At 27.7% G+C, this 24,235-nt stretch overlaps 1 protein-coding gene across 7 annotated transcripts in view; it reads left to right on the plus strand.

Annotated features, from left to right (window-relative positions):
- LOC129905842 (neural-cadherin-like) overlaps positions 1-24,235 on the plus strand; it is a 658,269-nt gene that overhangs the window by 154,088 nt on the left and 479,946 nt on the right. For all 7 annotated transcript variants that reach the window (XM_055981444.1, XM_055981445.1, XM_055981449.1 and 4 more), the window contains exons 4-7: positions 1,451-1,667; positions 2,278-3,063; positions 14,569-14,802; positions 14,877-15,068. In XM_055981444.1, the coding sequence (XP_055837419.1) occupies positions 1,451-1,667; positions 2,278-3,063; positions 14,569-14,802; positions 14,877-15,068 (1,429 nt within the window). The remainder of the gene's footprint in view (positions 1-1,450; positions 1,668-2,277; positions 3,064-14,568; positions 14,803-14,876; positions 15,069-24,235) is intronic.

Genomic DNA, 24,235 nt, shown 5'->3' on the forward strand with positions numbered 1-24,235 from the left:
GAAAATCTGAAGGCTTTACAGGCTTTTTGTTCTTCGGCACTGGACATATTCTAGCCGGTTTCCAACCAGAAGGAAATTTTGAAGTTGTAAGAACAGAATTAATGAGAAAAAGAAAATGTTTGCCGAACGCTGGGAAAATTAGTTTCAGAAATTTAATGGAAATTCCGTCAGTTCCAACAGCATTTGATTTTATAGTAGAAAACGCTTCATAAAGTTCACATTCGGATATATTGCGGAAAGAAAAACTACTCTCCGCTTCAGGGTACAACACATCGGAACGGGAAGTGTTATTTGATGAGGAACAAGAAGCGAAATAAGAATTTAAAGAATTTACATCAATGCTGGAATTTAAGTTTGATGATGTATTATTTATTCCAATATCATTTAATTTAGACCATAACAGTTTGGTGGAGTGTGTACCCGAAAAAACATTCACAGAAAGCTTTCTTTTTTCAGAACGTACCTCTTTGCAGACAAGATTTCTATAAAAGCTATAACAATTCCAACGATTCTCAGTGCGCTCTTCTAGAAATGCTCTCAGTGCAAGATCTCGCAGCTCTTTAGCTTTACAGATGGATTTTGTAGTTATAATGTTAGACTTTTTATTTCTTTGTTTCAGTTGTTTTAGTGGAACAAACTTATCCAATAAATACTTCATGGCATCATTTAATATTAACAACCTTAAATCCACATCTGTTGTTGAGTAAAACGACCCCAAGTCATAAAAATAAGCTTCGGATAACAGTTCATTAACATTTACTGTGTTAAAATCTCTAAAAAAGAAATTTGAACTCGACGTATTATTATTATGATTAATCTGAAAGGATCCAAAAATAAACGCATGCTTAGAGACACCATGAATCCAAAATTGATCAGTAAAGTTCACAAGTTCGGGTTTACTCACTGTTTCCAATAGAAACTTTCCCTCTTTCAGGACTTTTTTTTTCTAAATGATGACAATATTTGCCTAAATGCTTTCTAAATTTCCCACTGTTAACACCAATAAAGTTTCAAAAATAAATCAATTTGTTTTTTTTTTGGCCTAAACCTCAAATGTGTAACCAAAAATGTTAAACCAAACACTAATTCGGTTTTATATTCGCATTACATCTAGTAATTCCTTTCTAACAACCACCATACCACAAAAACGAACAAGAACAAAAACAACAATATTTTATGAAAAACCCACAGACCCGATACTTAACAATGATTTCTGACATTACTTGTTCTTGTTTTCTCAACAAAAACGTTTTACAATAACAATTGCCTCAAAATTTCTGTTCAGTTTTTTTTTATTTCTACCGAAAAAAGGGACTCGCCTGCCTACCAAACCACTACCCTAGTCTATTTTTATTATAAAAATAAATTCACTACGCCATATTCACATGCTAATGTAACTTTAATCTAATCGTTTTTTGGTTTTTTGTTTTTTTTTCTCTCTTCTCTGCAGTATAATATCGGTAAAAGCTAAATCCTTTGCCGACCGAGAAATTCGCTATACACTTAAAGCCCAAGGACAAGGAGCAGGCACATTTAACATTGGACCATCGTCGGGTATCGTTAAACTGGCAAAAGAATTGGATTTCGAAGATTTACGACAACCGCATGTGTATTCGTTGATTGTGACAGCTACCGAGGATTCTGGAGGATTCTCCACATCAGTTGAGGTAAAATTTATGTTACACAAAAATTGTATGAAAATGTGAATAGACAGACAGAGTCGATATTGTGTGCAATATCTACTGCAGTACTTAATCAGTGTTGCCACTTTATAATATTTTTTTTTAAAAAGGATGAAAAAAGTTAAAAAAAAGTCGAAAAATTGAAAAGATCCTTAAAATAATTTTTTGCTTAAATTTTGAAAAAGCTTCTACACAGAGAAAAAATAATGCCAGGTATAAATTTAATTCTGGTATATTTAACCATAATATAGTTAAAATTACCAGAGACTAGTTAAATATACCAGAAATATGGTTAAATATACCATAAATATAGTTAAATATACCAGAAATATAGTTAAATATACCAGGAGTTAAATTATCCCTGCATTATTTTCTCTCTGTGTAGACTTTGAAAAAGTAAGTTACGAAAGATTAGAAAGAATTTTACTGTCCTTCAAGTTTAATAACTTTTTCTTAAAAATTCAATAAAAGTAGCAACACTGTTACACTACTGCAAGTCTTTCTCATCGCTTTCTTTTTATTTTTATCCCAAAAAACCAATTGCAATTCTCTTGTTCTTCTTTTTCGTTTATTTTCTCTCCATCGAACACACCAGTTAACAATTCGTGTAACAGATGTGAATGACAATGCACCAAAATTTGAATTGCCCGATTATCAAGCACACAACGTCGACGAGGACATTCCACTTGGAACGAGCATCCTGCGCGTCAAAGCCATGGACTCCGATTCAGGTGCTAACGCCGAAATCGAATACCTTGTCTCCGATGATCACTTTGCAGTCGATTCCAACGGCATTATTGTGAACAATAAGCAATTGGACGCTGACAACAATAACGCCTACTACGAGTTTATTGTCACAGCCAAAGATAAGGGTGAACCGTCGAAAAGCGGTGTAGCCACAGTTCGTATTTATACAAAAAATAAAAATGACGAAGAGCCAAAATTCTCACAGCAAGTTTACACGCCGAATGTTGATGAGAATGCCGGTGCCAATACTCTGGTGACAACGGTTGTAGCATCGGACAAGGATGGTGACAATGTTCGTTTTGGTTTTGTGGGTGGCGGTACTAGTTCCGGGCAGTTCGTTATCGAGGAGATAACTGGAGTTATACGACTGCATAATAAGGCTATTTCGTTGGATCGGGACAAGTACGAGTTAAATGTAACGGCCTTGGATGATGGTTCGTGTTGTGTGAATGGCGATCAAACTATACACACGTCGACAGCTGTGGTTGTGGTTTTTATAACTGATGTGAATGATAATAAGCCAGTGTTTAAGGACTGTGGGACATATTATCCGAAAGTGGAAGAAGGTGCTCCGAATGGTAGTCCGGTGATAAAAGTTCAAGCCACTGATGAGGATAAGGGTGTCAATGGACAGGTAAGAATATGTGATTTACTATTAAAAATAGTTCATTTTTTTTAAGATAAATAGGGACATAACATTTAATGTTATTCTATGGAGACAAAATAAAAAAATAAAAAGCCTTACAGTTCAAAACGTTCAAATAATAAGTATGCTTTCGCATGACAAAAAAAAAATTATTCTACCAGCTTATTTAAAAACTCCTTAGACGAATTTTATAGGTTTAGGAATTTTAATTTGATGTTCATATGTATATCTTAGGGTGGGTCAAAAAAATCAAAATTCTTTTTATTTGGTACTCCGTTAAATCGGAGTACCAAATATTAATGGGAAGGTCCTCTGCTTCGCAATTTTCCATTTTTACATCAAGCTTCTACTAAAAAAAATCATTTATTTTTTAAATTGACTTTTTAGCAAATTTCTTTACATATTATTGTAGGAAATTGAACGCTCTACAAAAAAGGCCTTGTACACTTTTTTCGTTTATCTAACCGTTTAATAGATATTTGAGGTCCAAAAATCAGAAAATTTTTAAAAATTCGTTTTTTTGTTCTTAATTTTGTAACAAACTGAAAAATTATAACAATCACACGCGCAAGACATATTCTTGTAGGAAATAGATTGTTCCACAAAAAAGGTCTTATTAACTTTTTTCATTATTCTAACCATTCTAAAGATACTCGAGGTCAAATTTAAAAAAAATTATAAAGACATTTTTTACTTTTCAAATTTTTTTTAATTCACTGAAAATTCATTATTTTCAAATTAACAAGATTTTTTCTTGTAGGGACTTGAATGTTCTACAAAAAATTCCTATGAATCAAATTGATTGATAAACATTTTTTTTTTACATTTTGCATCGAAAAACGAATTTCAATATTTTTTCAAAGAAAAAGTGCAACAGCTATGAAAATTTTTAAATGCTCATGGTTTTAGTCAATAATTGTAAAAAAGTAGAAAAAAAAAAGAAAATTTATAAAATTCATTCATTCGTGGTTGTGGTAAATGAAAACGTAAGATGGTGAAATTTAAAATACACTGAACGAAAAAAAAAGCTAATATTTTCTAAACTGGTTGCGATAGAAATTGTTTTTTTTTTTTTTTTTTTTAGATTTTAGTACAGTCATAAGTTTAGCCATCAGTCATTTCAGGCTTATCCATTTTTTACCGGATAAAATATATTAGTTTTTGGCTAAAAGAAAACACTTTCTTACATGAAAAAAACGTGTAGGCTTATTTTATTCTTAATTTTCGTAAAGGTTCCATTTATACAATTGATTTTTTCGGAATTATTGTAGATTGTCCTTTTATCCACGAAAAACACCCTTTTACCCAACGGAGAAAGCAACCACACTGAGGGAAAAAACAACTTAAAATCAACGAAAACCACGTTGATTCAACTATTTTTCGGAATGATTTGGCGTTGAAGACGAAAATTTCAAAATCAAAGTAGAACATCGTTAGATTAAAATGGTTTACAGTTACAAAACATACTTAAATCAAAGTTGTTTCAACTTTAAAAAAAGGATCAATTTAAATAAAAAAAAAGAAAAAATTGGCAGCCACTGGGGATTGAACCTACAACTCTTGGGTTGAATATTAAGATGATAAAATGCAACAAAAGCTAAATTGCGACAAAAATTGAAATTTTTTTTAAGTTGTTTCAAATTTAATTTAAAGATGTTTCATGTTAATTTTTTCAACGTTAAATCAACGTTGGCCATATTACATTTTACGTTGCGTTTTTTCCCTCAGTGCAGTTGAAAACAAACGGAATCTATATTGAATTAAGCAGATATCTGTTTGGATTTTTATCCAGAAGAAAAGACATCGTTTTTTTTTGTACTCATACTGATTTTCTTCATTTCTTAAAAAAAAAAAAACAGTCTTTCATTCAAGATTATTTTGCTGACTCTATTGATTCTTATAAATTATAACAAACGAATATTTTCACAGGCTGTTATAATACCTTTCCAAAAAAAAAATCAAAAAGTTATTTAAAAATATGTGTCATATGATAATATTCGATAAACAAAGTTTCGAATAGAATTTAAAATATATTAATTGAAAAAAAAGTACGTATACACCGTAGTGTACATTACAATTCATTTAAACGAAATGAAATGGAATTAGATTTACAGTCGAATTTTTTTTAACTAGATTTCGAAAATGATTTGAAACAAAAAAAGCCGTTCTTCGATAGCACATCGAATATTGGCTGCTGAATGAGCAATAGTTGCTGGTTTATCATTATAAGCGAGAGATTTGACATACCCCCACAAAAAGTTGTCCAAACGTTTGGTTTAAGAAATTCATAGTTGCAAGCGCTGTATGGCATGTTGCACCGTCTTGTTGGTATTATTTCTGCTCTAAAGGATGAGAAACAAAAAGCACGAATCATTTGCCTTAAGCTTTCGCCATTCACGGTAATGTTGACACCAGTTTTGGATTAAAAGACAAATTGGCCGATGATGCCTTCGGCATGTAAACCGCACCCCACATTGATTTTACTTGCGATATAGATAATATAAGACAAGTTTAGGATTCGTGAATTTTTTTTAGAAACAAAACTAACGGTACCTGCCATATAACGGCAAATTACCAAAATATTTTTTTAAACCGTTATTAACGGTACATAGCATAGGTTTTTTTTTTTGTTTCTGAATATCTCGTATATGACTAACCCGATTTCAACGAAAATTTTTTTGTTTTTATGTGTATGAGTAAAAGTTCAGATATTTGAACAAAAAACAAAGTTTTTTCAGCAAAAGTATTCAATGTTATTACGGATTGTTTTCAAATGCATAACTTGACATACATTTTACCTTTATTCCAAAATGTTACTTTAACGGAATTTGTGAAACATTTCCCAACTCATTAAATAGTCTAAAAAAAATTTAATAGTAAATTGTTGAAAAATAATACAAAAAAAAAATTAATTTATTTATCATAACATAAAGTCAATTGTTTTTAATATTAAATAAAAACAAACAAATTTCCATGTTTTCCATTTCAATTTCATTTATAATGCAAATTGATTTAATCTAAAACTAAAAAAAAAAAAATAAATCATATTTTTAACAAAAAACCACTCCCAACTCATTTATTTTTCCACTTAAAAAAAAAAATATTTAATTTTTTATTTAGTCATATGGAAGAATATTTCATTTGAATTATAAACACTCTTAATCAAAATCAAATCAATTTCCTATTGAATAGCTTTTAATCATAAATCCATATTGATGTTAAGTTAATCAATTTGATCTGAAAATTTAAGCCAAAATAAAATACTCTAATAGTAAATTTATATTCATTAATTTTATACTTTCTTTTTTTTTTGTTTTAAATTTTTGATTAAACTCTTTAAAAATTGAATACAGTTCTTGTATCGAAAGGGATCAATTAAAATTAAATAATATACGTTTGCATGTACGACGAATATAAATAAAAATATAATTTGCACCCTTTAACGTTGTAAAGGTTATGTACCTTATATCCTCCGGGTAGAAAAGTAAGAAAAAATAAATATATTCCTTTCATTTTATCTTTTATATTGATGATACACAGGGCTCTCTCTGGGTTACATGTTCAAGTAATTCAATCACCCGGAAGCAGAAAAATAATCCTCGAAATCGTTGAAATAAAGAAGGAATAAATTTAAAGTACAACAATATCAACACATTCGATATTCAGTCGATACCATGTATCTCTGTATCATGTAAGGTTTAATAGACAACCCTTTTTGATACCTATACACCTGATATAACACAATCCTATCCATATATATGCGCGCCTACTCGGAATATTTTAAAAGGTGAACTTCTGTTTCCGGCAAATTTTTTTATATACATCCTTTATGCATAAACTCAATTTTGTACAACCAACCTTTCTACACTCGATATACATGCATATTCCTCGTGTAAAGAATAATCAAAATATAGAATATTCCTTTTTTGTAGCTTTTTTTTTTTGTATTAGAATTAAGGAGAATACAAAAAAAGGTGATTAGATTAAATTAATAAACAAAAGCCGGTTACAAAACAAAATTCAATCGAAACAAAAAATGCTTTTGCCAAAATTGAATGATAACATGATGGATACTTTGATTTAAATTTCATAAAAGGACAAATCCTTTTGGTCCTTTTATGAAATTTAAACCAAATATCCATCATGTTATTTTTTTATTTTTGTTCAAAATGTTATTTAAGCACAGTAGTTGCTTTTTTTTGTTTATATTTGAAGTTTTATTATGTTACTGTGTTGAAATGTATAAAAATGTACATTAAATATTTATTTTGACATGTTATATTGGGTCTTTATGTCAAGAAATGCACTCGATTTGTCTTTCTGTTACAGGCGTGACACTTTTACAATTTGCTTTAAAATTTATAATTTATCTGTTGGAAAATACTTGATTTAGTTTCATTTTTCTTTCAAAATAACAAAACAAAATAATTTTTTTATCGTTACGGGTGTGACATGATAACGTTGCCGGTGTGACATGAAACTCTTTTAAGAAGCTATCCAAATACAGTATATGTATGTTTTATGGAAATATGTATAGTTTACTAAAAATATTTTAGATTAAGTTTTATTATCTAATCTATCTTGCGTTACGGGTGTTATATTGAAACAGCATGATATTCTCATGTTTATTCTTTTTCAAATGTATATAAGATTGGTCATATTTATTACTACTGTTTTTAAAATGTGTCATTATTATGATAAGAAAATATTCGTTCCTAAAATTGTTACAAGTGTGACAAATGTTGCGGTTGTGACATGAAAATCTTTGAAAAGACTGCAGAAATACACTGTGTACATTTATAACAATTTTATGAGAACGTGTTGAAAATATCTTTGATTTAGATACCTGCGTTACTGGTGTTATGTATATAAAAAGACACATGATTTTCTTATTTAAATTATTTTAAAAATGCAACGCAACTGCTTAAATGTGTCCCAAAATGATTAAAAAACATTTGTTTTAAAGTTGTTACGGGTGTGACAAGACAGAAGATTTTTGAAAATTATATCCAGAAACAATGTTTAAAATTATATCATGTTTATGGGAATATGTTTTTTCTATTTGTTGAAATTGTACTCTCACATGCGTTACGGGTGCTACATAAAAAGACACATGATCTTATAATTTTGAATTTTCTACAAAATTTACATCAGTCAAATAAGGCTGGTTCAGTATTTCTGCTAAAATTTGTCTCAAAATGATTGTTTTCTAAAGTTGTTGCGGGTGTGACATGAAACAAACTCTTAAAAAAGGCTGTTTAAATACAATGTTACCAATTAAAACGTGTTTATGTCTATTTTATTTGTTGAAAATATGCTTAAATTAGTATCAGCATCTAATTAGACACATGCGTTACGGGTGTTACATAAAAAAAACATTAATTTCTAATCCAAACTGCTTTCCAATTGTGGGTATATCGTATGGACATCTTCAGTATTGCTGATGCTCTAATGTGTCACAAAATAATTAAAAATCCTTAAATTGTTACGGGTGTGACAAGTAAATTTTGCGGTGGTGCCTAAAAACTTTTTTGTTAAAGAAAAAACAAAATATAAAAAAAATTATTATTTTAATGAGAAAATCGATATTAAAGTCAAAAAATCTTTCAAACAAAATTGTTGTTTTGTCTACCTAAATATTTGGTGACCAAAATAATTGAGAAAATACCTCAAAAATGTTGACACATTTTTAACCACCTTTAACCTCCACCGTCTTTGTGTCTCACATGGAAAGCAATTTGCTTTTCGATACAAAATAAAAAACTAACTATTTAATACAAAATCATTAAAATTCCAACTCAATTTTAATCACAAAAAAAGACAGGGCAAGACACACACTCCTTACACATACCAAAACAAGGAAAACAGGATGGAAACAAATTACTCTTCATTCAGGTCCTAGAACAAATGATAGCAAATGTATATAAGTATTGTTACCTCTACCTCTGTTGTATACACAAATTTTAATAAACTTTCCAAAAGAAAGAGAAGACAAAACATAGTTAAATTGTAGGGTTTTGTATTTTGGCAAAAATATAAAATACAATAGATAAAGACAACAACTTTAACTGCTACTGTGAGGAAGACTTGGTAGGAAAAAAAAGGACTTAATCATTAACACACTCTACTCAAACTCTGTACATCCAGAAACATCATTATCATAAATCATTTTCACGGAGGAAGAAAATAAAAAAAAAAAATAAAACACGCTCATCAGAAGAGTAGAGTTAAGCTCTCTGCCTTGAGATACTGTTATATAGTTTTTTTTTTTTTAATCTTTTTTTGGTAGATACTTTTCTACCACTCTTTGTTGTATTTTTGGTAAAAAAGTTTCTCCTTTCATAGTTTTTATTTTATCTTCTTACCTTAGTTAGTTCTTTATTTTTCTGGATTTTGCTTTTAGCTTTAGGTTTTTTTTTTTGTTTTTAATTTTTCTGTTTTTAATTTTATTTCATTAATCATTTCAAGTTTTTAAGAAAATAACAAATGAGAAATCAGAAAATTAAGAAGAAGAAATTATTTTATAAACTGCACAGATTATGAAGTTGTATTTGGTTCCTTTTTTTAAAATTTTTTTTTCATAGGAACCTCTCAGTTTTATCGCGAATTATTTTGTTTTCAAGTTAGTAGTGTAGAATGAAGATGAAAATTTAAGATTGTGTTTCATTTTGATTTATTTCAAATTTATTTTTACAGTGTGCATTTCTAGGATTAAAAAAAAAAGTTTTAAAATTTAAAATTTTCAGCTTGATTAAGTTCTTATAAGAACTTTGGAGTTGTTTTTTTATATTTTTAATTTTAAGCTAAGGTAAAAAAATGACATGAGATTTCTTGCCCAAAATACGTTTTGATGCTGTGAATAAGAAAAAAATATTTTAATTTCAAATAATATTTTGTCATTTTTTACTGATTATATGTAAAAAATTGTTATAGTTTAATCTAATATATAGTAACGTTTCCAGAAACGTTTTGAATGATAATGACAAAGGTATCGAAAGACAAACAAATGCGTTACCCGGCGTTACTAAAAATGGTTATGGTTCAAACAACATTTGTAGCAATGTTTTGAATAATATTTCTGTATTTACATCAGATTATACACAAAACTATCGAAAGCCAAACAAATGCGTTACCTGTGTTACTAAACATTGGTTATACCTAGTTTAATTTAAAATATAATAACATTTGCAGAAACGTTTTGAATGATATTTCTGTATTTATATCAGGTTATACACAAAACTATCGAAAGCCAAACAAATGCGTTAGCTGCGTTACTAAAACTGGTTATAGTTTAATTTAGAATATAACAACATTTGTAGCAATGTATGTAATGATTTTTCTACATTTATGACAGGGTACACACAAAACTATCTAAAATCAAACAACAGCGTTACCAGCGTTACTAAAAAATGGTTATACCTAGTTTAATTTAAAACATAATAACATTTGCAGAAACGTTTTGAATGATATTTCTGTATTTATATCAATTTATACACAAAACTATCGAAAGCCAAAAAAATGCGTTACCTGCGTTACTAAAAATGGTTATAGTTCAAACAACATTTGTAGCAATGTTTTGAATAATATTTCTGTATTTACATCAGATTATACACAAAACTATCGAAAGCCAAACAAATGCGTTAGCTGCGTTACTAAAACTGGTTATAGTTTAATTTAGAATATAACAACATTTGTAGCAATGTATGTAATGATTTTTCTACATTTATGACAGGGTACACACAAAACTATCTAAAATCAAACAACAGCGTTACCAGCGTTACTAAAAAATGGTTATACCTAGTTTAATTTAAAACATAATAACATTTGCTGAAACGTTTTGAATGATATTTCTGTATTTATATCAGGTTATACACAAAACTATATAAAATCAAACAACTGCGTTACCTGCGCTACTAAAAATGGTTATAGTTTGATTTAAAATATAACAACATTTGTAGCAATGTATTAAATGATTTTTCTACATTTATGACAGGTTGCACACGAAACTATCAAAAATCAATCAACTGCGTTACCTGCGTTATTAAAATTTTTATTTTTAATTAATCTCTTTAATACGGACATTAAGTAAATCAACCATAAAAATAATAATTTTAATTAAATATCATTGCGTTACCAAAAATTAACTTCCAAACTTTACTCTTCAATACACTGAATTACATTTTCGTCAGAAATTGGTATTTCTCACATTACAAGTGTTCCAAACACCTATTTTCCATTACCATATTTGAGGGCCGGTGAAGTATTATAGGTACTGAAGTTTTTATGCTCATGAACTTTTCATAATGAAACAAATTGTTTAAGTTTTCTGAAATATTTCCACTCACCAAAAATGTTTTTGAAGGTTGCTTGATTAGAAAACCTACCTGGTATTTGGTTTTCAAATTTAAACACCACTTTGAACTTTGCAACTTCTTTCATATTAACGATTTATGTACAAGTTCAATTTGGCAACACACATATTAACTAAATGTAGTGCCAACAAGAATTGCACTTCACAAACTAAACTTAACCCTTTAAAGCCACCTCCATAATGCAAAGTTATGCTGGTAAACTTTTTCGTTAAATATCTGTCCCTACCGCACCTTTATATAAAAACTTCATCATCAATTAACTAGTTCTTTTGAAAAATACCACATGAGTCAAGTAGTTTTAGAATAATTTCTTCTTATTATTATTTTTTTTCTTTGCAAAAATTGAAGAAACTTATAATATCCTTAAGAAACTTATTTCTATTAGATAATAATGCTTTGGCGCATGAAAATGCTATAGAAGAGGTATAGTACCATTAAAAAGGACTCTAAGCAAACGTTTGTTTTATATACATAAACGATAAAGTAATGACATCACACAAACATGCCAAAAGGAACCCAAGGACGAAGCCAACATCATCGCTTGCTGCACGGCACGAACTTCTATAAGGTTCTCTCTAATTAAAATTTAATGGCAAAGTTATAGAAAGTTTTTTTTTTTTTTTTTTTTTTTTTTTTTGTATGCACACTCGCACTTAACTTCTATTTTAATGCGTTCATTTTTTTTTTTTTTGTTATTTCATCTAAAACGGATCCAGTGCCAGTGTTTCACTTGGGCATTCTTTTCCTTTAGTAATAAAACTACTCATTTCGTCTCCTTGGTACCTACCTCGCCATCTTTTAACACGAAAAGGAAATTTATAGTTTTTTTTCTCATTTTCATCTCCTTTTTGTACTTTCTCTTTTATCTTGTGAGAAAGACAGGAAATTGCATTTTCACCATCAGTATATATCTGCTGGCAGGAACACCTTTGCTATTACATTTTCAATATAAAGTAAGAAAAAGGACATAGTTGCATTATTAGATCTGTGTGTGTGTGTGTGATGTAGACAAAGTCTTGAGAAGCCCACAGCGGCGTAGAAAGTTTCTTGGGGAAGTTTAAATATTTATTTTCTTGGCAATGTCAAATGCTATTAGAATTTTCAATCGAATCGAGTAAGTTCGATGTGTGCGGAAATCCAAAATGTCAAGCTTTTGACAAACATTCGTTTTTACTATTTTTCACAGCTCTTTTTCTATTTTATTTTTTCTATTTTTTTTTTCTGTTCTCATGAGGACATAACTATAGTAAATTGTGTATATGTTTAAATAAATAAAATAAAAATCAACCATTCGGGACATCCCCGAAAATAATAAAGTAAAAGAGTTTGACACAAAAAAAAAAAAAAAAAAAAAATTGTGTACTCACTAGAGTGACGATGGATGACTGACACGGTTTTATATCAACAATGTGCATTGTCCTTGTTCGTTTGTGTTGTTTATTTTCAACTCACCTATTTCGTATATATGTGCAAAGGACATTGGATGGGATTTATATTTATTAACAAGTTTGATAGATGTGTGAGGACTTGTAGAGTAATTTTAACATGAATAGAATTAATGGATTGGATCAAAATTGATGAGTAAAATCAAAAACAATTGAGTATTTTCAGGGTTGGACATTCTGTTTAATAGTTTATTTAATTCAATTCATATCACTATCATTAAGATTCCCCGAACATTGAAGACTTTATTATACCTGTGAGAGAGATTTGTTGGTACACTCGGGCGTATGCGTACTTTTTTAAAAAACTTTTTCTTCATATTATTCTTTCTGATTTTTGGAAGTGAAGCAAAAAAAAAATGTTTTTTCATGTAAAATCAGAACAACGATAACCTCGTTGCACATTAGCTTCAGGTTCAGGTTTAATCTGAGCCATTGTTTCGAATATATTAATGCATTTCAAAGAAGGTTGGGTATCATAAAAAAGTTTTCTGATTATTACTTCCGCTTTTTAAATGGAAGTTTTCTTTGTTTATTAGGATTTCTTAAACGTTTAGCACTGAATTGATGTTGATGGTAACTAATTTAGACCGACTTTAAAACTAGCAGATTTGAGTGAAGAGTCAAAAGAATGTTGAATTTTTCAGCCAAGTGCTAATTTTTTCTAGGAAGAATACCATTTTGACTGAAATGCTATGTTATACTATTTTAAATATATTTATCAATTACGAAAAAGAACAAAAAATAATATCGTGACGTAGGTTATAACCTGGCTTATTTGAAATTTCGATTTTTATTCTGTCACAGTTAGAGGAAATGTTTTGCAGAACAGGGTTGTAAAAATATCAATTGACAAAAATGCATTTGAAATAAAGAAAAAAAATATATTTATTACAAATAAAAATAAAATGTATTGAAAATAGTTTGAATTAATAATATAGCAACTGAAAAATATTTGCATTAAAAAAAAATATTTTTTACAAATACAAAAATTATGCATTAAAAAAATGTTATTGCATTGCAACTGAAAAATATTTGCATTGAAAATAAAATTTTTAGGTATTGCAAATAAAAATACTTGGCATTAAAAAAAATAATGCAAATTAAAAAATTTTCAGCATTAAAAAAACATTATTCAAAAATATGTTTGAACAATTAAAAATGTGTACATTTAATATTTTTTTTTTTAGCATTCGTAAAATTTCATGCAATTTTGGATGTTTTACTAAACATTAGCTATTTGAACTATAACATTGAACGTCAAGTATGGTCAAACAGCCAAAATTGTAAGAAATTTGACGAATATTAAATAAAATATTTAATGCACACATTTTCCATTGATTTTTTTTTTCAATGCAGAACATTTTTTATTTGCAAAAAACATTTTTTTTTTAATCCAAAATATTTTTATTTGATATAAAAATTTTATTTTCAATGAAAATATATTTCAGTTGCAATAACATTTTTTTATATGCAATTTTTTTTTTTATTTGCTATAAATATTTTTTTTTGTTGTTAAAATTTTATTTAAAATTTGTAATACATTTAAAAAAATATTTTTTACAATCCCGATGCAGAATCAGCAAAAAATTCTAAAGAAAAAACACATTTTGATTAAATTAATGTTCTGAGACAATTTAAATTTTTATTATAACATCAAAATTTTTGTTTTATTTCAGGTAAAATACTCCATTGTGCAGCAACCCAATCAAAAAGGTACCAAATTCACCGTCGACGAAGAAACTGGTGAAGTTTCAACAAACAAAGTCTTCGATCGTGAAGGTGACGATGGTAAATTTGTGTCGGTAACAGTAAAAGCTACCGATCAAGGTGAACCCAGTTTGGAAGGTGTATGCTCATTTACAGTGGAAATTACAGATGTGAACGATAATCCACCATTGTTTGATCGACAAGTGAGTTTTTAATTTTTTTTTTTTTTATTAAAATTTAAAACATATTTTAACATGATATCTCTTTTCCTTCAAAGAAATACGTCGAAAATGTCAAACAAGATGCTAGCATTGGTACAAATATCTTACGTGTGTCTGCTTCTGATGAAGATGCCGATAACAATGGAGCAATTGTTTATAGTTTAAGTGCCCCATATAATCCAAATGATCTTGAATATTTCGATATTCAAGCTGAATCTGGATGGATTGTATTGAAAAAGCCTCTTGACGTAAGTGTTAATCCAGAATTTCTTAATAATTTTGATTTATTTTTTTAGTTAAAATTTAAAAAAAAATTAAACTAATTTTAAGTTTAATTTTGTTTTTTTTAAGTTTATAATTTTATGTTTTCCATTAACAAAATTACTCCATTATAGGTGCGAATTTATATTTGAAAAAAAAAAAAAAAAAAAAATTGTAAAATTTTCTGCTTTATGAGTGAATGTATTTTAAATTGATTTCAAATATTAAAGTGTGTGTGTGTGATTTTTAAAAACAAAAAAATATAGGTTTAAGTTTTACAGATTTCAATGGCTGCCGCAGAAATAGTTAGAAACTAAAAAAAAATAAATAAATAAATAAAAGACTCCCTTTTTCTAACACCGCACACTACTTGCAAAATCAATCGATTTTATTGCGTACTTAGGAGAATGAAAAAGAAAATAAAATAAAAATTAGTATAGAATATCTTGCTTGTATATTTTTTTAGTTGAATTATTTAAATTTAATTTTATGTATATTTAATTTCCAGCACCAATTTTTTTTAGTTTTAATAAGAAAAATATAAAATTTAAACTTGAGTTGAAAATTTGCAAATATTTTATAATATTATGAATATTTGTTATTTTTTTTTTAGTTTTAATTTTATTTATGCAAAATAAGGACTGAAGATTAGGGATATATTTTGAGGTTAGATTAAAAAAATATAGGTTAGAAGCAACATTGAAAAAATTCAAATCCTTGTGGTGTTGCTGAAAATTAATTTTTTTTTTTTTTTTATATATTTTTTAGTGTAGGTGGTGTATATAGCAAATTTCATTTAAATTTTTTGTTTAATTAATTTTTGGAAACATTCACCTTTGTACAAAATTGACACAAATTTTATATCTAAATGATTTTTGCTAGTACACAAAAAAATTATTTTCTTAATTTAATTTTAATTAAAAAAAAATCAATTTTAAAAAATTGATTGAATTAATTATTTTTTTATAAATTTTTTTTTTTGCGCTGGTATTATATATATTTATACATTTTTTTAAAGAATATGTAAGCAGTGCAAATTATTTTGTTCAAACAATGCAAAACCACTTTACATCATAAAAACTGCACTATGCGGTATTTATATATTATCATGGCATTAAATAGTAGGATTAATTATTTTATTTTTCTTTTTTCAAAATTAAAATTCTTCGCTTTGGTTTTGGTTAATTTTATCTCCAATTTAAATTTTCCTAAACAAAATGAAAAATACAAAATTTCAATTTTGTTTAATTTTTTTTTAAATAAAAAAAAAAAAACAAAAAAAAAACTCATGCAAAACATTGAACATAATATTGTTTTTTAACATTTTTCTTAAAACATACGAAAAATTATAAAAAAAATCATCATCATATTAGAGGTGAAGGAAGGCATATTTTTGTGTAAATAGCTTATGACAAAATTATATATAAAAAAAATTTATATAAACGCTTATATTTTAAAAATTTTGAAAAAATAAAAAAACTTTGAAAGAAAAGTGACATTTTCAACGAAGTGTTTGGGGCAATCAATAACAAAAAAAATATAAAAAATTGACATTCATCATTGCGTTGCACTCTCTATGTTTACAAATATACAAAGAGAATTAATTTTTTTTTTTGGAACGATCATGGAATTTTTTGAGTGTCGTTTCACCGAACAATAAAACGCCGAATGAAAACGAGTTTTTGAAACATTTTTTATTTTTGAGCTTTTCAAAATGGCGATTTTTTTTTTTCATTTAATTCAATTTTTTTTCACATAATTTATTTTTGTCTACAAAAATAATATATATATTTTTTCTAGTATTTTATATATTTTTTTAAAGCTTATTTTGTTATAATTTTGAAGTTTTTTGATTTCAAAAAAATTATTCCCAATATCCATAATATCCTTTGAAAAAAAACTTAGAATTATAAAATATTTAAAATAAAAACATTTTGCAGTAAACAATGCCACTTTTAAATTTATACTTATTATTACTTAAACGAGGATTTGAAGTTACAAAAAGAGACAAAATAATAATATATGGCAGATATTTGTATGTTTTTCTTTGAGTTAAAGTGCATGTTTTTTATGTGTGTTTAGGTTTTCTTAAATTTTTATATTTATTTATGTATGAAGAGAAATAATTTTATTTAACAAAAGCAGTAGAATATTATTCAATTCTTTATTATTTTTTGTATTCTCGTTCGATAAAGAGCTATAATTTTTCACTTTAGATAGTTAGATCTGTTGCTTAATCGATGCGGATCATACATTTTATAATACCTAACTGACCAAAATTTACAGAAAAATTTACATCTGAGTGCTCATTAAATCTGATACAAACTTCATTCCAATTTTCCAAAATCATGTTTAGACGGATTGAATTTTTTTCAAGAAGAAGGCTACTAACTCACAAAATAATGAAACAATAATAAAAACTATTTTCGATTATTTTTGAAAAAAAAAAAACTCTTCTTACTTATAGTCAATCTTGTTTCAGAATAGCTCATTCTAACTTGCCTGTTAAACTCATTTAATATCTTGAAAACCATGAAGGAAATGGTTATTGACTGAATTTATAATTTTCGTCAATAGAGCTCAAAAAGAAAAAATAATGCAATGTTTGAAATAAACGTCGTATATTTAATATATTTTTTTTGTCCTCTGAATAAATTCCTCAAATTCCGCTCCAAATCTTTTTTACAAGAGCAAGTGTAAATAAAATGTTTTACAGAATAAGTCTATTTTAACATTAAAAGTAAAAACTTGGAAAAATCTAAACACTATATATTTACGTTCCAATTTGAAAAGTCCTAGTCTAGTTTTTTTCCCCATAAAAAAAAAAACAAGTTATACATTTTTATTTTACCACAAAAATAGATTTTTTTATAAGTTTCTTTCTTGAGAAACCTTCCATTATTTTTATACCAAAAACATCTAAAAACGAAACAGTCACCAGTCAACAATTTTAATACTTTTGGAAAAGAGCGAAATTTCCCAAAAATATTAAAACCCTCAAAAATTACGTTTTAAACCCAAAACAGTGGTTTATTAAATTTGTTGTTAATTTTTGAAACACCTGGTGTTCAAAGTTTTTAATGATAATTTAATTAGATTACTTAAAACTCCCAAAAACTTGTGTTTCTAATATTTTCACGAGTTACATACATATTTTAAAAATCTGATTTTACATTAGTAATAGCATTTTTTTGTGGAGATTATAGAAATGTGATAAATAAAAAAAACGGTTTTCTTTAATATAAGGCTTAGACTTTTTAACAAATGTCAGAAAAACAGTATCAGCGCCGTTTCGATATCATAGCTCCTGCGATCTTGAATGTTTGTTTAGTTGCAGGGCGGATGCTAAGTGTTTGCCATTTTCCAGTACAACGGTCGTCCGCGTAAGGCCTTTGCACGACGGCTGCTATATTAGGATCCAATTCGCATTCAGCAACGTTTGCTGATAGCTTTGACATGAAGAAACGCTGAACTGTATCCATTGCTCAAAGCACCAGCCTTCTACTTGACACGCTGCTGTTTAACGATTCAACTCGCATCCCAAATCCCAAAACCTGGGATCGAATCACAGCATACGTTCGTTAAATAAAAAACAACAATAGTCAATACGTTAACGTATGATCGTAATCGTGTGCCGTGATTCGACCCCTGAAACGAGTTCGTTAAGCACTGAGTTTTATTTTGCAAAAAAAAATTGGGTAAAGTTGAAAAAATTGAGAAAAAAATCACTCTTTCAAGATTTATGGGATAAAAACCTACACTTAATTTGTTTAAACAATAGACTTATATACATCATTCAAAAGGTCAGGAAATCCTCTTTCCAAAAACATATAACATATTAAGAATTGTTAAAAAAAATGACTGAGATATTGATAGATTACATCGTAAAGTCTGTAAAAATGGTTTTTTTGTAAATAAAAAAAATTGGAGGGTTCCAAAAATATAACAAAAATATATTAATGCATTATTTGACCATACGAACAGCCTACATTATGTAATTTTTCAAGTGTATTTTTTTTTTATTTTGTAGCACAGTGTAGTTAGTGAGTTTAACTTGTCAACAGACGATATTCTAAAATAAAATTAAAAAAAAATTATTAGGTATTTTGTATGTTTTAAAAAATGCTGAAAAATTCCTTTCCATTTGTTAATGAATAGTCTTAAAACCTCGGGAAGCAAAAATGTACTGTTTTAAATCAGTGGGCACTTTCGACTGACACATTTATATCGGCTTTGCTATTTAATTTTTTCATTCTAAATTCCTCATATAAGTAGATGCTATATCAAAAAAAATTAATTTAACCTTAAAAGTTACTTGATTAGGGTAAACTAGGGCAATTCTGATCTCTTCAAACAATAACAAAAAAAAAAACAATAAATAAATTTAAATAAGTTAACCTGAAATCTCTCAAGTTATTTTGTAGGTATCTAAATTGAACAAAAATAAAATTAATATTTTACTGCTTTTGTTGTAGGCATTAAAAATTTTTATTTCATTTCAACTGCACATTTATATATATTTTTGTATTTATTTTATTTTATTTGTAATTTTATTTTCTAAGAAATAAATCTAATTTAAGACCATAAAATAAAAAAAAAAAAACCAAAACAAATATCCAAAAAATTTAATAAGTTTTCTTGTTGTTGAAACGACATTATATCTTTACTTCACGTCTACTTCTTCTATACGTCTTCAAATTGATACCCAACAAAAACACGTCTTGGTTTCAACAAAGAAGGGGTGTTATCCTGTGAGTACAACGAAAAAAAAAATAAAAATCAATTAAATGTATTGCTAACGTATATCTTTGAAAAAAATATTGCTACGGGCTTTTTAAAGAGAAGAAGAAAAAACAACAACCTCTCAACTCAACCACCATTTTAACCAGACACCCTCTCTCTTTGCCTCTATATATGTATAGTTGATGAGTTTCTAAAGTAGCAATCATCCCAAAACCCCACTCTTTTTCTCTCTACATCAATGTTGTACAATTTAATTAAGTCGTCTTTCCAATTTAAAGCAATCATCTGTGGTAGCCAAAAAAAAAATAAAAATAACACAACAAACTCAAAAAATCCAAACGAATTGGTTTTTTCCTTCCTCCCTTATTTAAAAAAAATAAATAAATATAAATTTCATTTAATTTTGTTTTTAATTGACATTAAGTTAAGATAGATTCTTAATTAAGTACAACCGGCATTTTTACAGGAAGTATCAATTACCTAATGTTTGTAGAATTTTTAAATTTAAAATAATTTCATGTAACTTCTAACTAAACCCCTGCAGATAAAAATATCCTTTCAAAAATTATTCCTCCTTAATTTTTATTGCTGAATGTAAAAAAAAAAATATTTTGTATACGTATTTAATTTATTTAATTTAAATAATTTTTAATTTTTTTTATTTAAAATATTTATGTATGTTAATTTGATTTTTTTTTATATTTTTCATTTTACATTTAACAACTCGCCATCTATGAATCGACGTTACGAACTATAAAAATAAACACAAAAATCTATACAAAAAAAAAAAAATTAATCCATAATCGTTTCTACCAAATACAAAAACCATTTTAAACGCAAATAAAATGTCATCCACAAAATGTGGAATCAAAAAAATAAAATTATGGGAAATTCTACTCAATACACAAACCTACATTTCGGGGGCATTGTTGTCACATAAATAACACACAAAAATTATGGTGTTGGTACTAATTTCTGGTGATGGCGTCGATATTTCAAAAATTTTAAAAAATAACAGCGCGATAGATACCGTTTAAGAGTACGCGCCTCCGATAAAGGTGACCCTCCATCATATGCAGATGTCGATGTTGAATTAGATGTCGTCGATAGAAATAACAAGCCACCAATTTGGGACAAAAGCGTTTATGGCCCCATTCACATTAGAGAAAATGTCACTGTTGGTACGGTTGTAACATCGGTTAAGGCAAGGTTTGTATCATAGCTAGAAACGTACTACTTCTATCGAATCCTACAACCACTTACATAATAATAATAATAATACTATTTCTATCTCCCTCTTTTTTTATGGGAGATTTTTGTTTAACCATAAAAATTATAAAATTTATAAAAAAAAAGGTTTTTGTACTAACTAAGCAAAATGCTACCAAGTAGTTTATCTTCTTCAGTCGACCGCTATCATTTTTCCCTACTACTAAAAAAAAATTGGTTATTCATTCACAATGGTAATTTTGCTATTGAAGAAAAAAAAAAAAGTTCACGGTGACTGGTGGATTGATTTTTGAATTTAAATTTAAAAAATAAAAAAACAGTTATAACAAACTAAAAAAAAATATAAGTGATGGGAAAGTAATTTTTTTTGAATTTTGATTACAAGGTTTTTCGCCGTTCTTTGTAAAAAAAAATTATATTAGACATTCTCCCGACTCATCCTATTCTGTTATCAAACAAAATTTTATAAAACATAACCTCTGATTTTGTAAAAATTGTAAATTGTATGCCATTCCCCCCACATGAAAGGTCAAATTTTATCCAAAAAACAATAAACTAACAAAAGAATGAAAACAAGGTAAATGTTAAAAACAATAAATACAAAGCTTGCAAAAAAATATTAAAAATTTTGAATTTATTTTAAATTTTGAAAAAAAGCTAACATTTATAGTAAAAATAATTAACAAAAAAATATTTGCACATAATTAAACCCTTTCCCCCAACCACATTCCAAGATATTTAATTTATTTGTTTTTAAACTTAAATTTAAATACTAATTATGGAAAATTATTAAATTATTTTTAATACATAAAATTAAAAGCTGAATAATTAATTTTGTGATCTAGGTATATTTTGGTAACTTTATAACTTTACTTTTTGATGCTTGTAATAATTATAATGAACTGTTTAATCGGCTCATAAATAATATTGGTTGGTACCTGCTCGAGTACCTAGTAATGGTAGGGCTCGTAGCGGTCTTCAAAATCAACAAACAAAAAAAATCCACCCTCGCCCTCTTAGAACAACAACAATTCAATGTATATTCATAATAATTCCACGGAACCACCACCAACCACCATTTAGAAAATGGAAAGCATCACCTTTCTATAGATGTTTAATGAGCGTTTAACCTGAGGACGTTTTTTCCAACGGACTCTACGGACTGGCTTGCTTGCTTGTCTGAATATTAATTTTTCGCACAGCAAAATTAATGCCAACACAAAACTTTGTGTTTTATTTGCTTCAATTAATATGCAATTTTGTTCGCATAAATCACCAAATTGACTGAAATTATACACATCTAAAGCCAGAGTACAGGCAAAACGCTAGAGAGTGATGTTCTCAGGGTGGCGTTAAAATGAATTGTTGTAAAGGGATGAGGTTTTATTAAATTTCTGAAGAAGAATGAAAATGAGGGTCGATTTTTGGGTTCATGTTCATTTTTTTAGTTAGTTTTTCACAACAAAAATTATTCAGCTTTTTTTTTTGTTATAATAATTTATCTACACACTTTTTATAAATATAAAATAAACACACCTAAAATATACATCTACATAAAATAATATATGTAATTAATTCGTAAATAATAATTTACTATTTTCATGTAGATAGAAATACATATACATAATTTATAGTAAAATGTTATAAATTTGTAAGCTAATAACAATCCTATTATACATATTATGCATTTGAAAATGGAGTTTTATACACAGGAAATCATATATCTACTAATATTTATTTTATTTAAATTAATGGAAAATTGCATTGAAAATTGGCTTTTGTTTTATTTTATATATCTTAACAATGCTTATATTTCTGTTTAAATATTTTTGAGTTTTAGGGAAATTTAGTTATCGAAATTAAAACGAATTGTGTATTGTGTATAAGCTTGATGAGTATTTATATTGATAGGAGGAAAAATAAGTTGCAAGAATATACCTACAGATGATGCAAATAATTTATTGTTAATATAGATTTGAACTAATTTCAATTAAAATAATTTTTGGGAAAAACCATGGTAAAAAAAAAACAAAAATTTCCAGGTGGTAGAGTTTCACTCTTAAATTTTTGCATTACTTTTGAAATACGAGGTTGGAAAAAAAAACTTCCTTGTAGCACAATTCCATCTCCTTTACTTCAGAATTTACCCAGCAGCGACAAAACAAAATTTTATCGCAAAAGATCTTGACATGAACAAATCAGCGGTTTTATATTTTCTAAAGTTTTGAAGAGGTGTTCTTCAACTTTGGCCAAACCATTGCGTTTAGCTCTTACTCTTCTGAAAAACTGCTCTTGTTCAGCATATTCCCAAAAAAAATTTGAATAGTCATCCCCCTAAACTATCGAGAAAAAGCGCTATAATATCCAATATCAGGGAAGCTTTGATAAATAGTCAGATTATGGAATGTCTTGAACAACAAACAATTTTAAACGACCGTCAGTACGTAACAATGAATGCTTTATAGCTTATCTATCTTTCTGCTAAAGTAAAATTATTTCGTTCTACATAAATGTATCAAGCTCTCTTGGCAAAAATGTTTGCAGGACGATTTTCTGAGCATTAGAATTTAACTTTGAAACAAATTGTATTGATTCAAAACTGATTTCACGAAATTAATGCAGGCATTCCACAAGGATCCATCTTATCACCCTTTCTTTTTCTTTTTTTTTCATCAATGACCTTTTATGAATAACTTCCAATCCTCTTCATTGTTTTGCTGACGAAAGCACTCTAAGTTTTTCATACCTATTTCTTGACTCATCTCCTAACTCCTTGGATATCGAACTAGAACTAATTTTCTGATTTTGACGAGATTTTTCAATTGGGCATTACACGGTGTTACAAAAATGAGGTTTTAAAATATACGCGGGCGGAGACCTATCAGGTTTTGTAGAGCTAGTCGCACTGAATACGAAACGGTATTTGAAAATCCCCTAACACCCCCAAAATCTGGAGTTACGGGCAAAAAACGGTTTTTTGGACCTTCACCCATTGAAAAAATTCTAGCTTCGACAATTTTGTACCCATTTTCGATTTTTTTACAGTTTCTGATAGAAGATAAATATACCTTTATAACAATGTATAAAACATGTAACTCGGTTAAACAACTTAGAATTTATAAGATGTCAAAGTTCAAAAATTCAATTTTTTTTGTCATTTGCCCAACTTCGGCATCAATTT

Source organism: Episyrphus balteatus, chromosome 1 (genome assembly GCF_945859705.1).
Source record: "Episyrphus balteatus chromosome 1, idEpiBalt1.1, whole genome shotgun sequence".
Lineage (NCBI taxonomy): Eukaryota > Metazoa > Arthropoda > Insecta > Diptera > Syrphidae > Episyrphus > Episyrphus balteatus.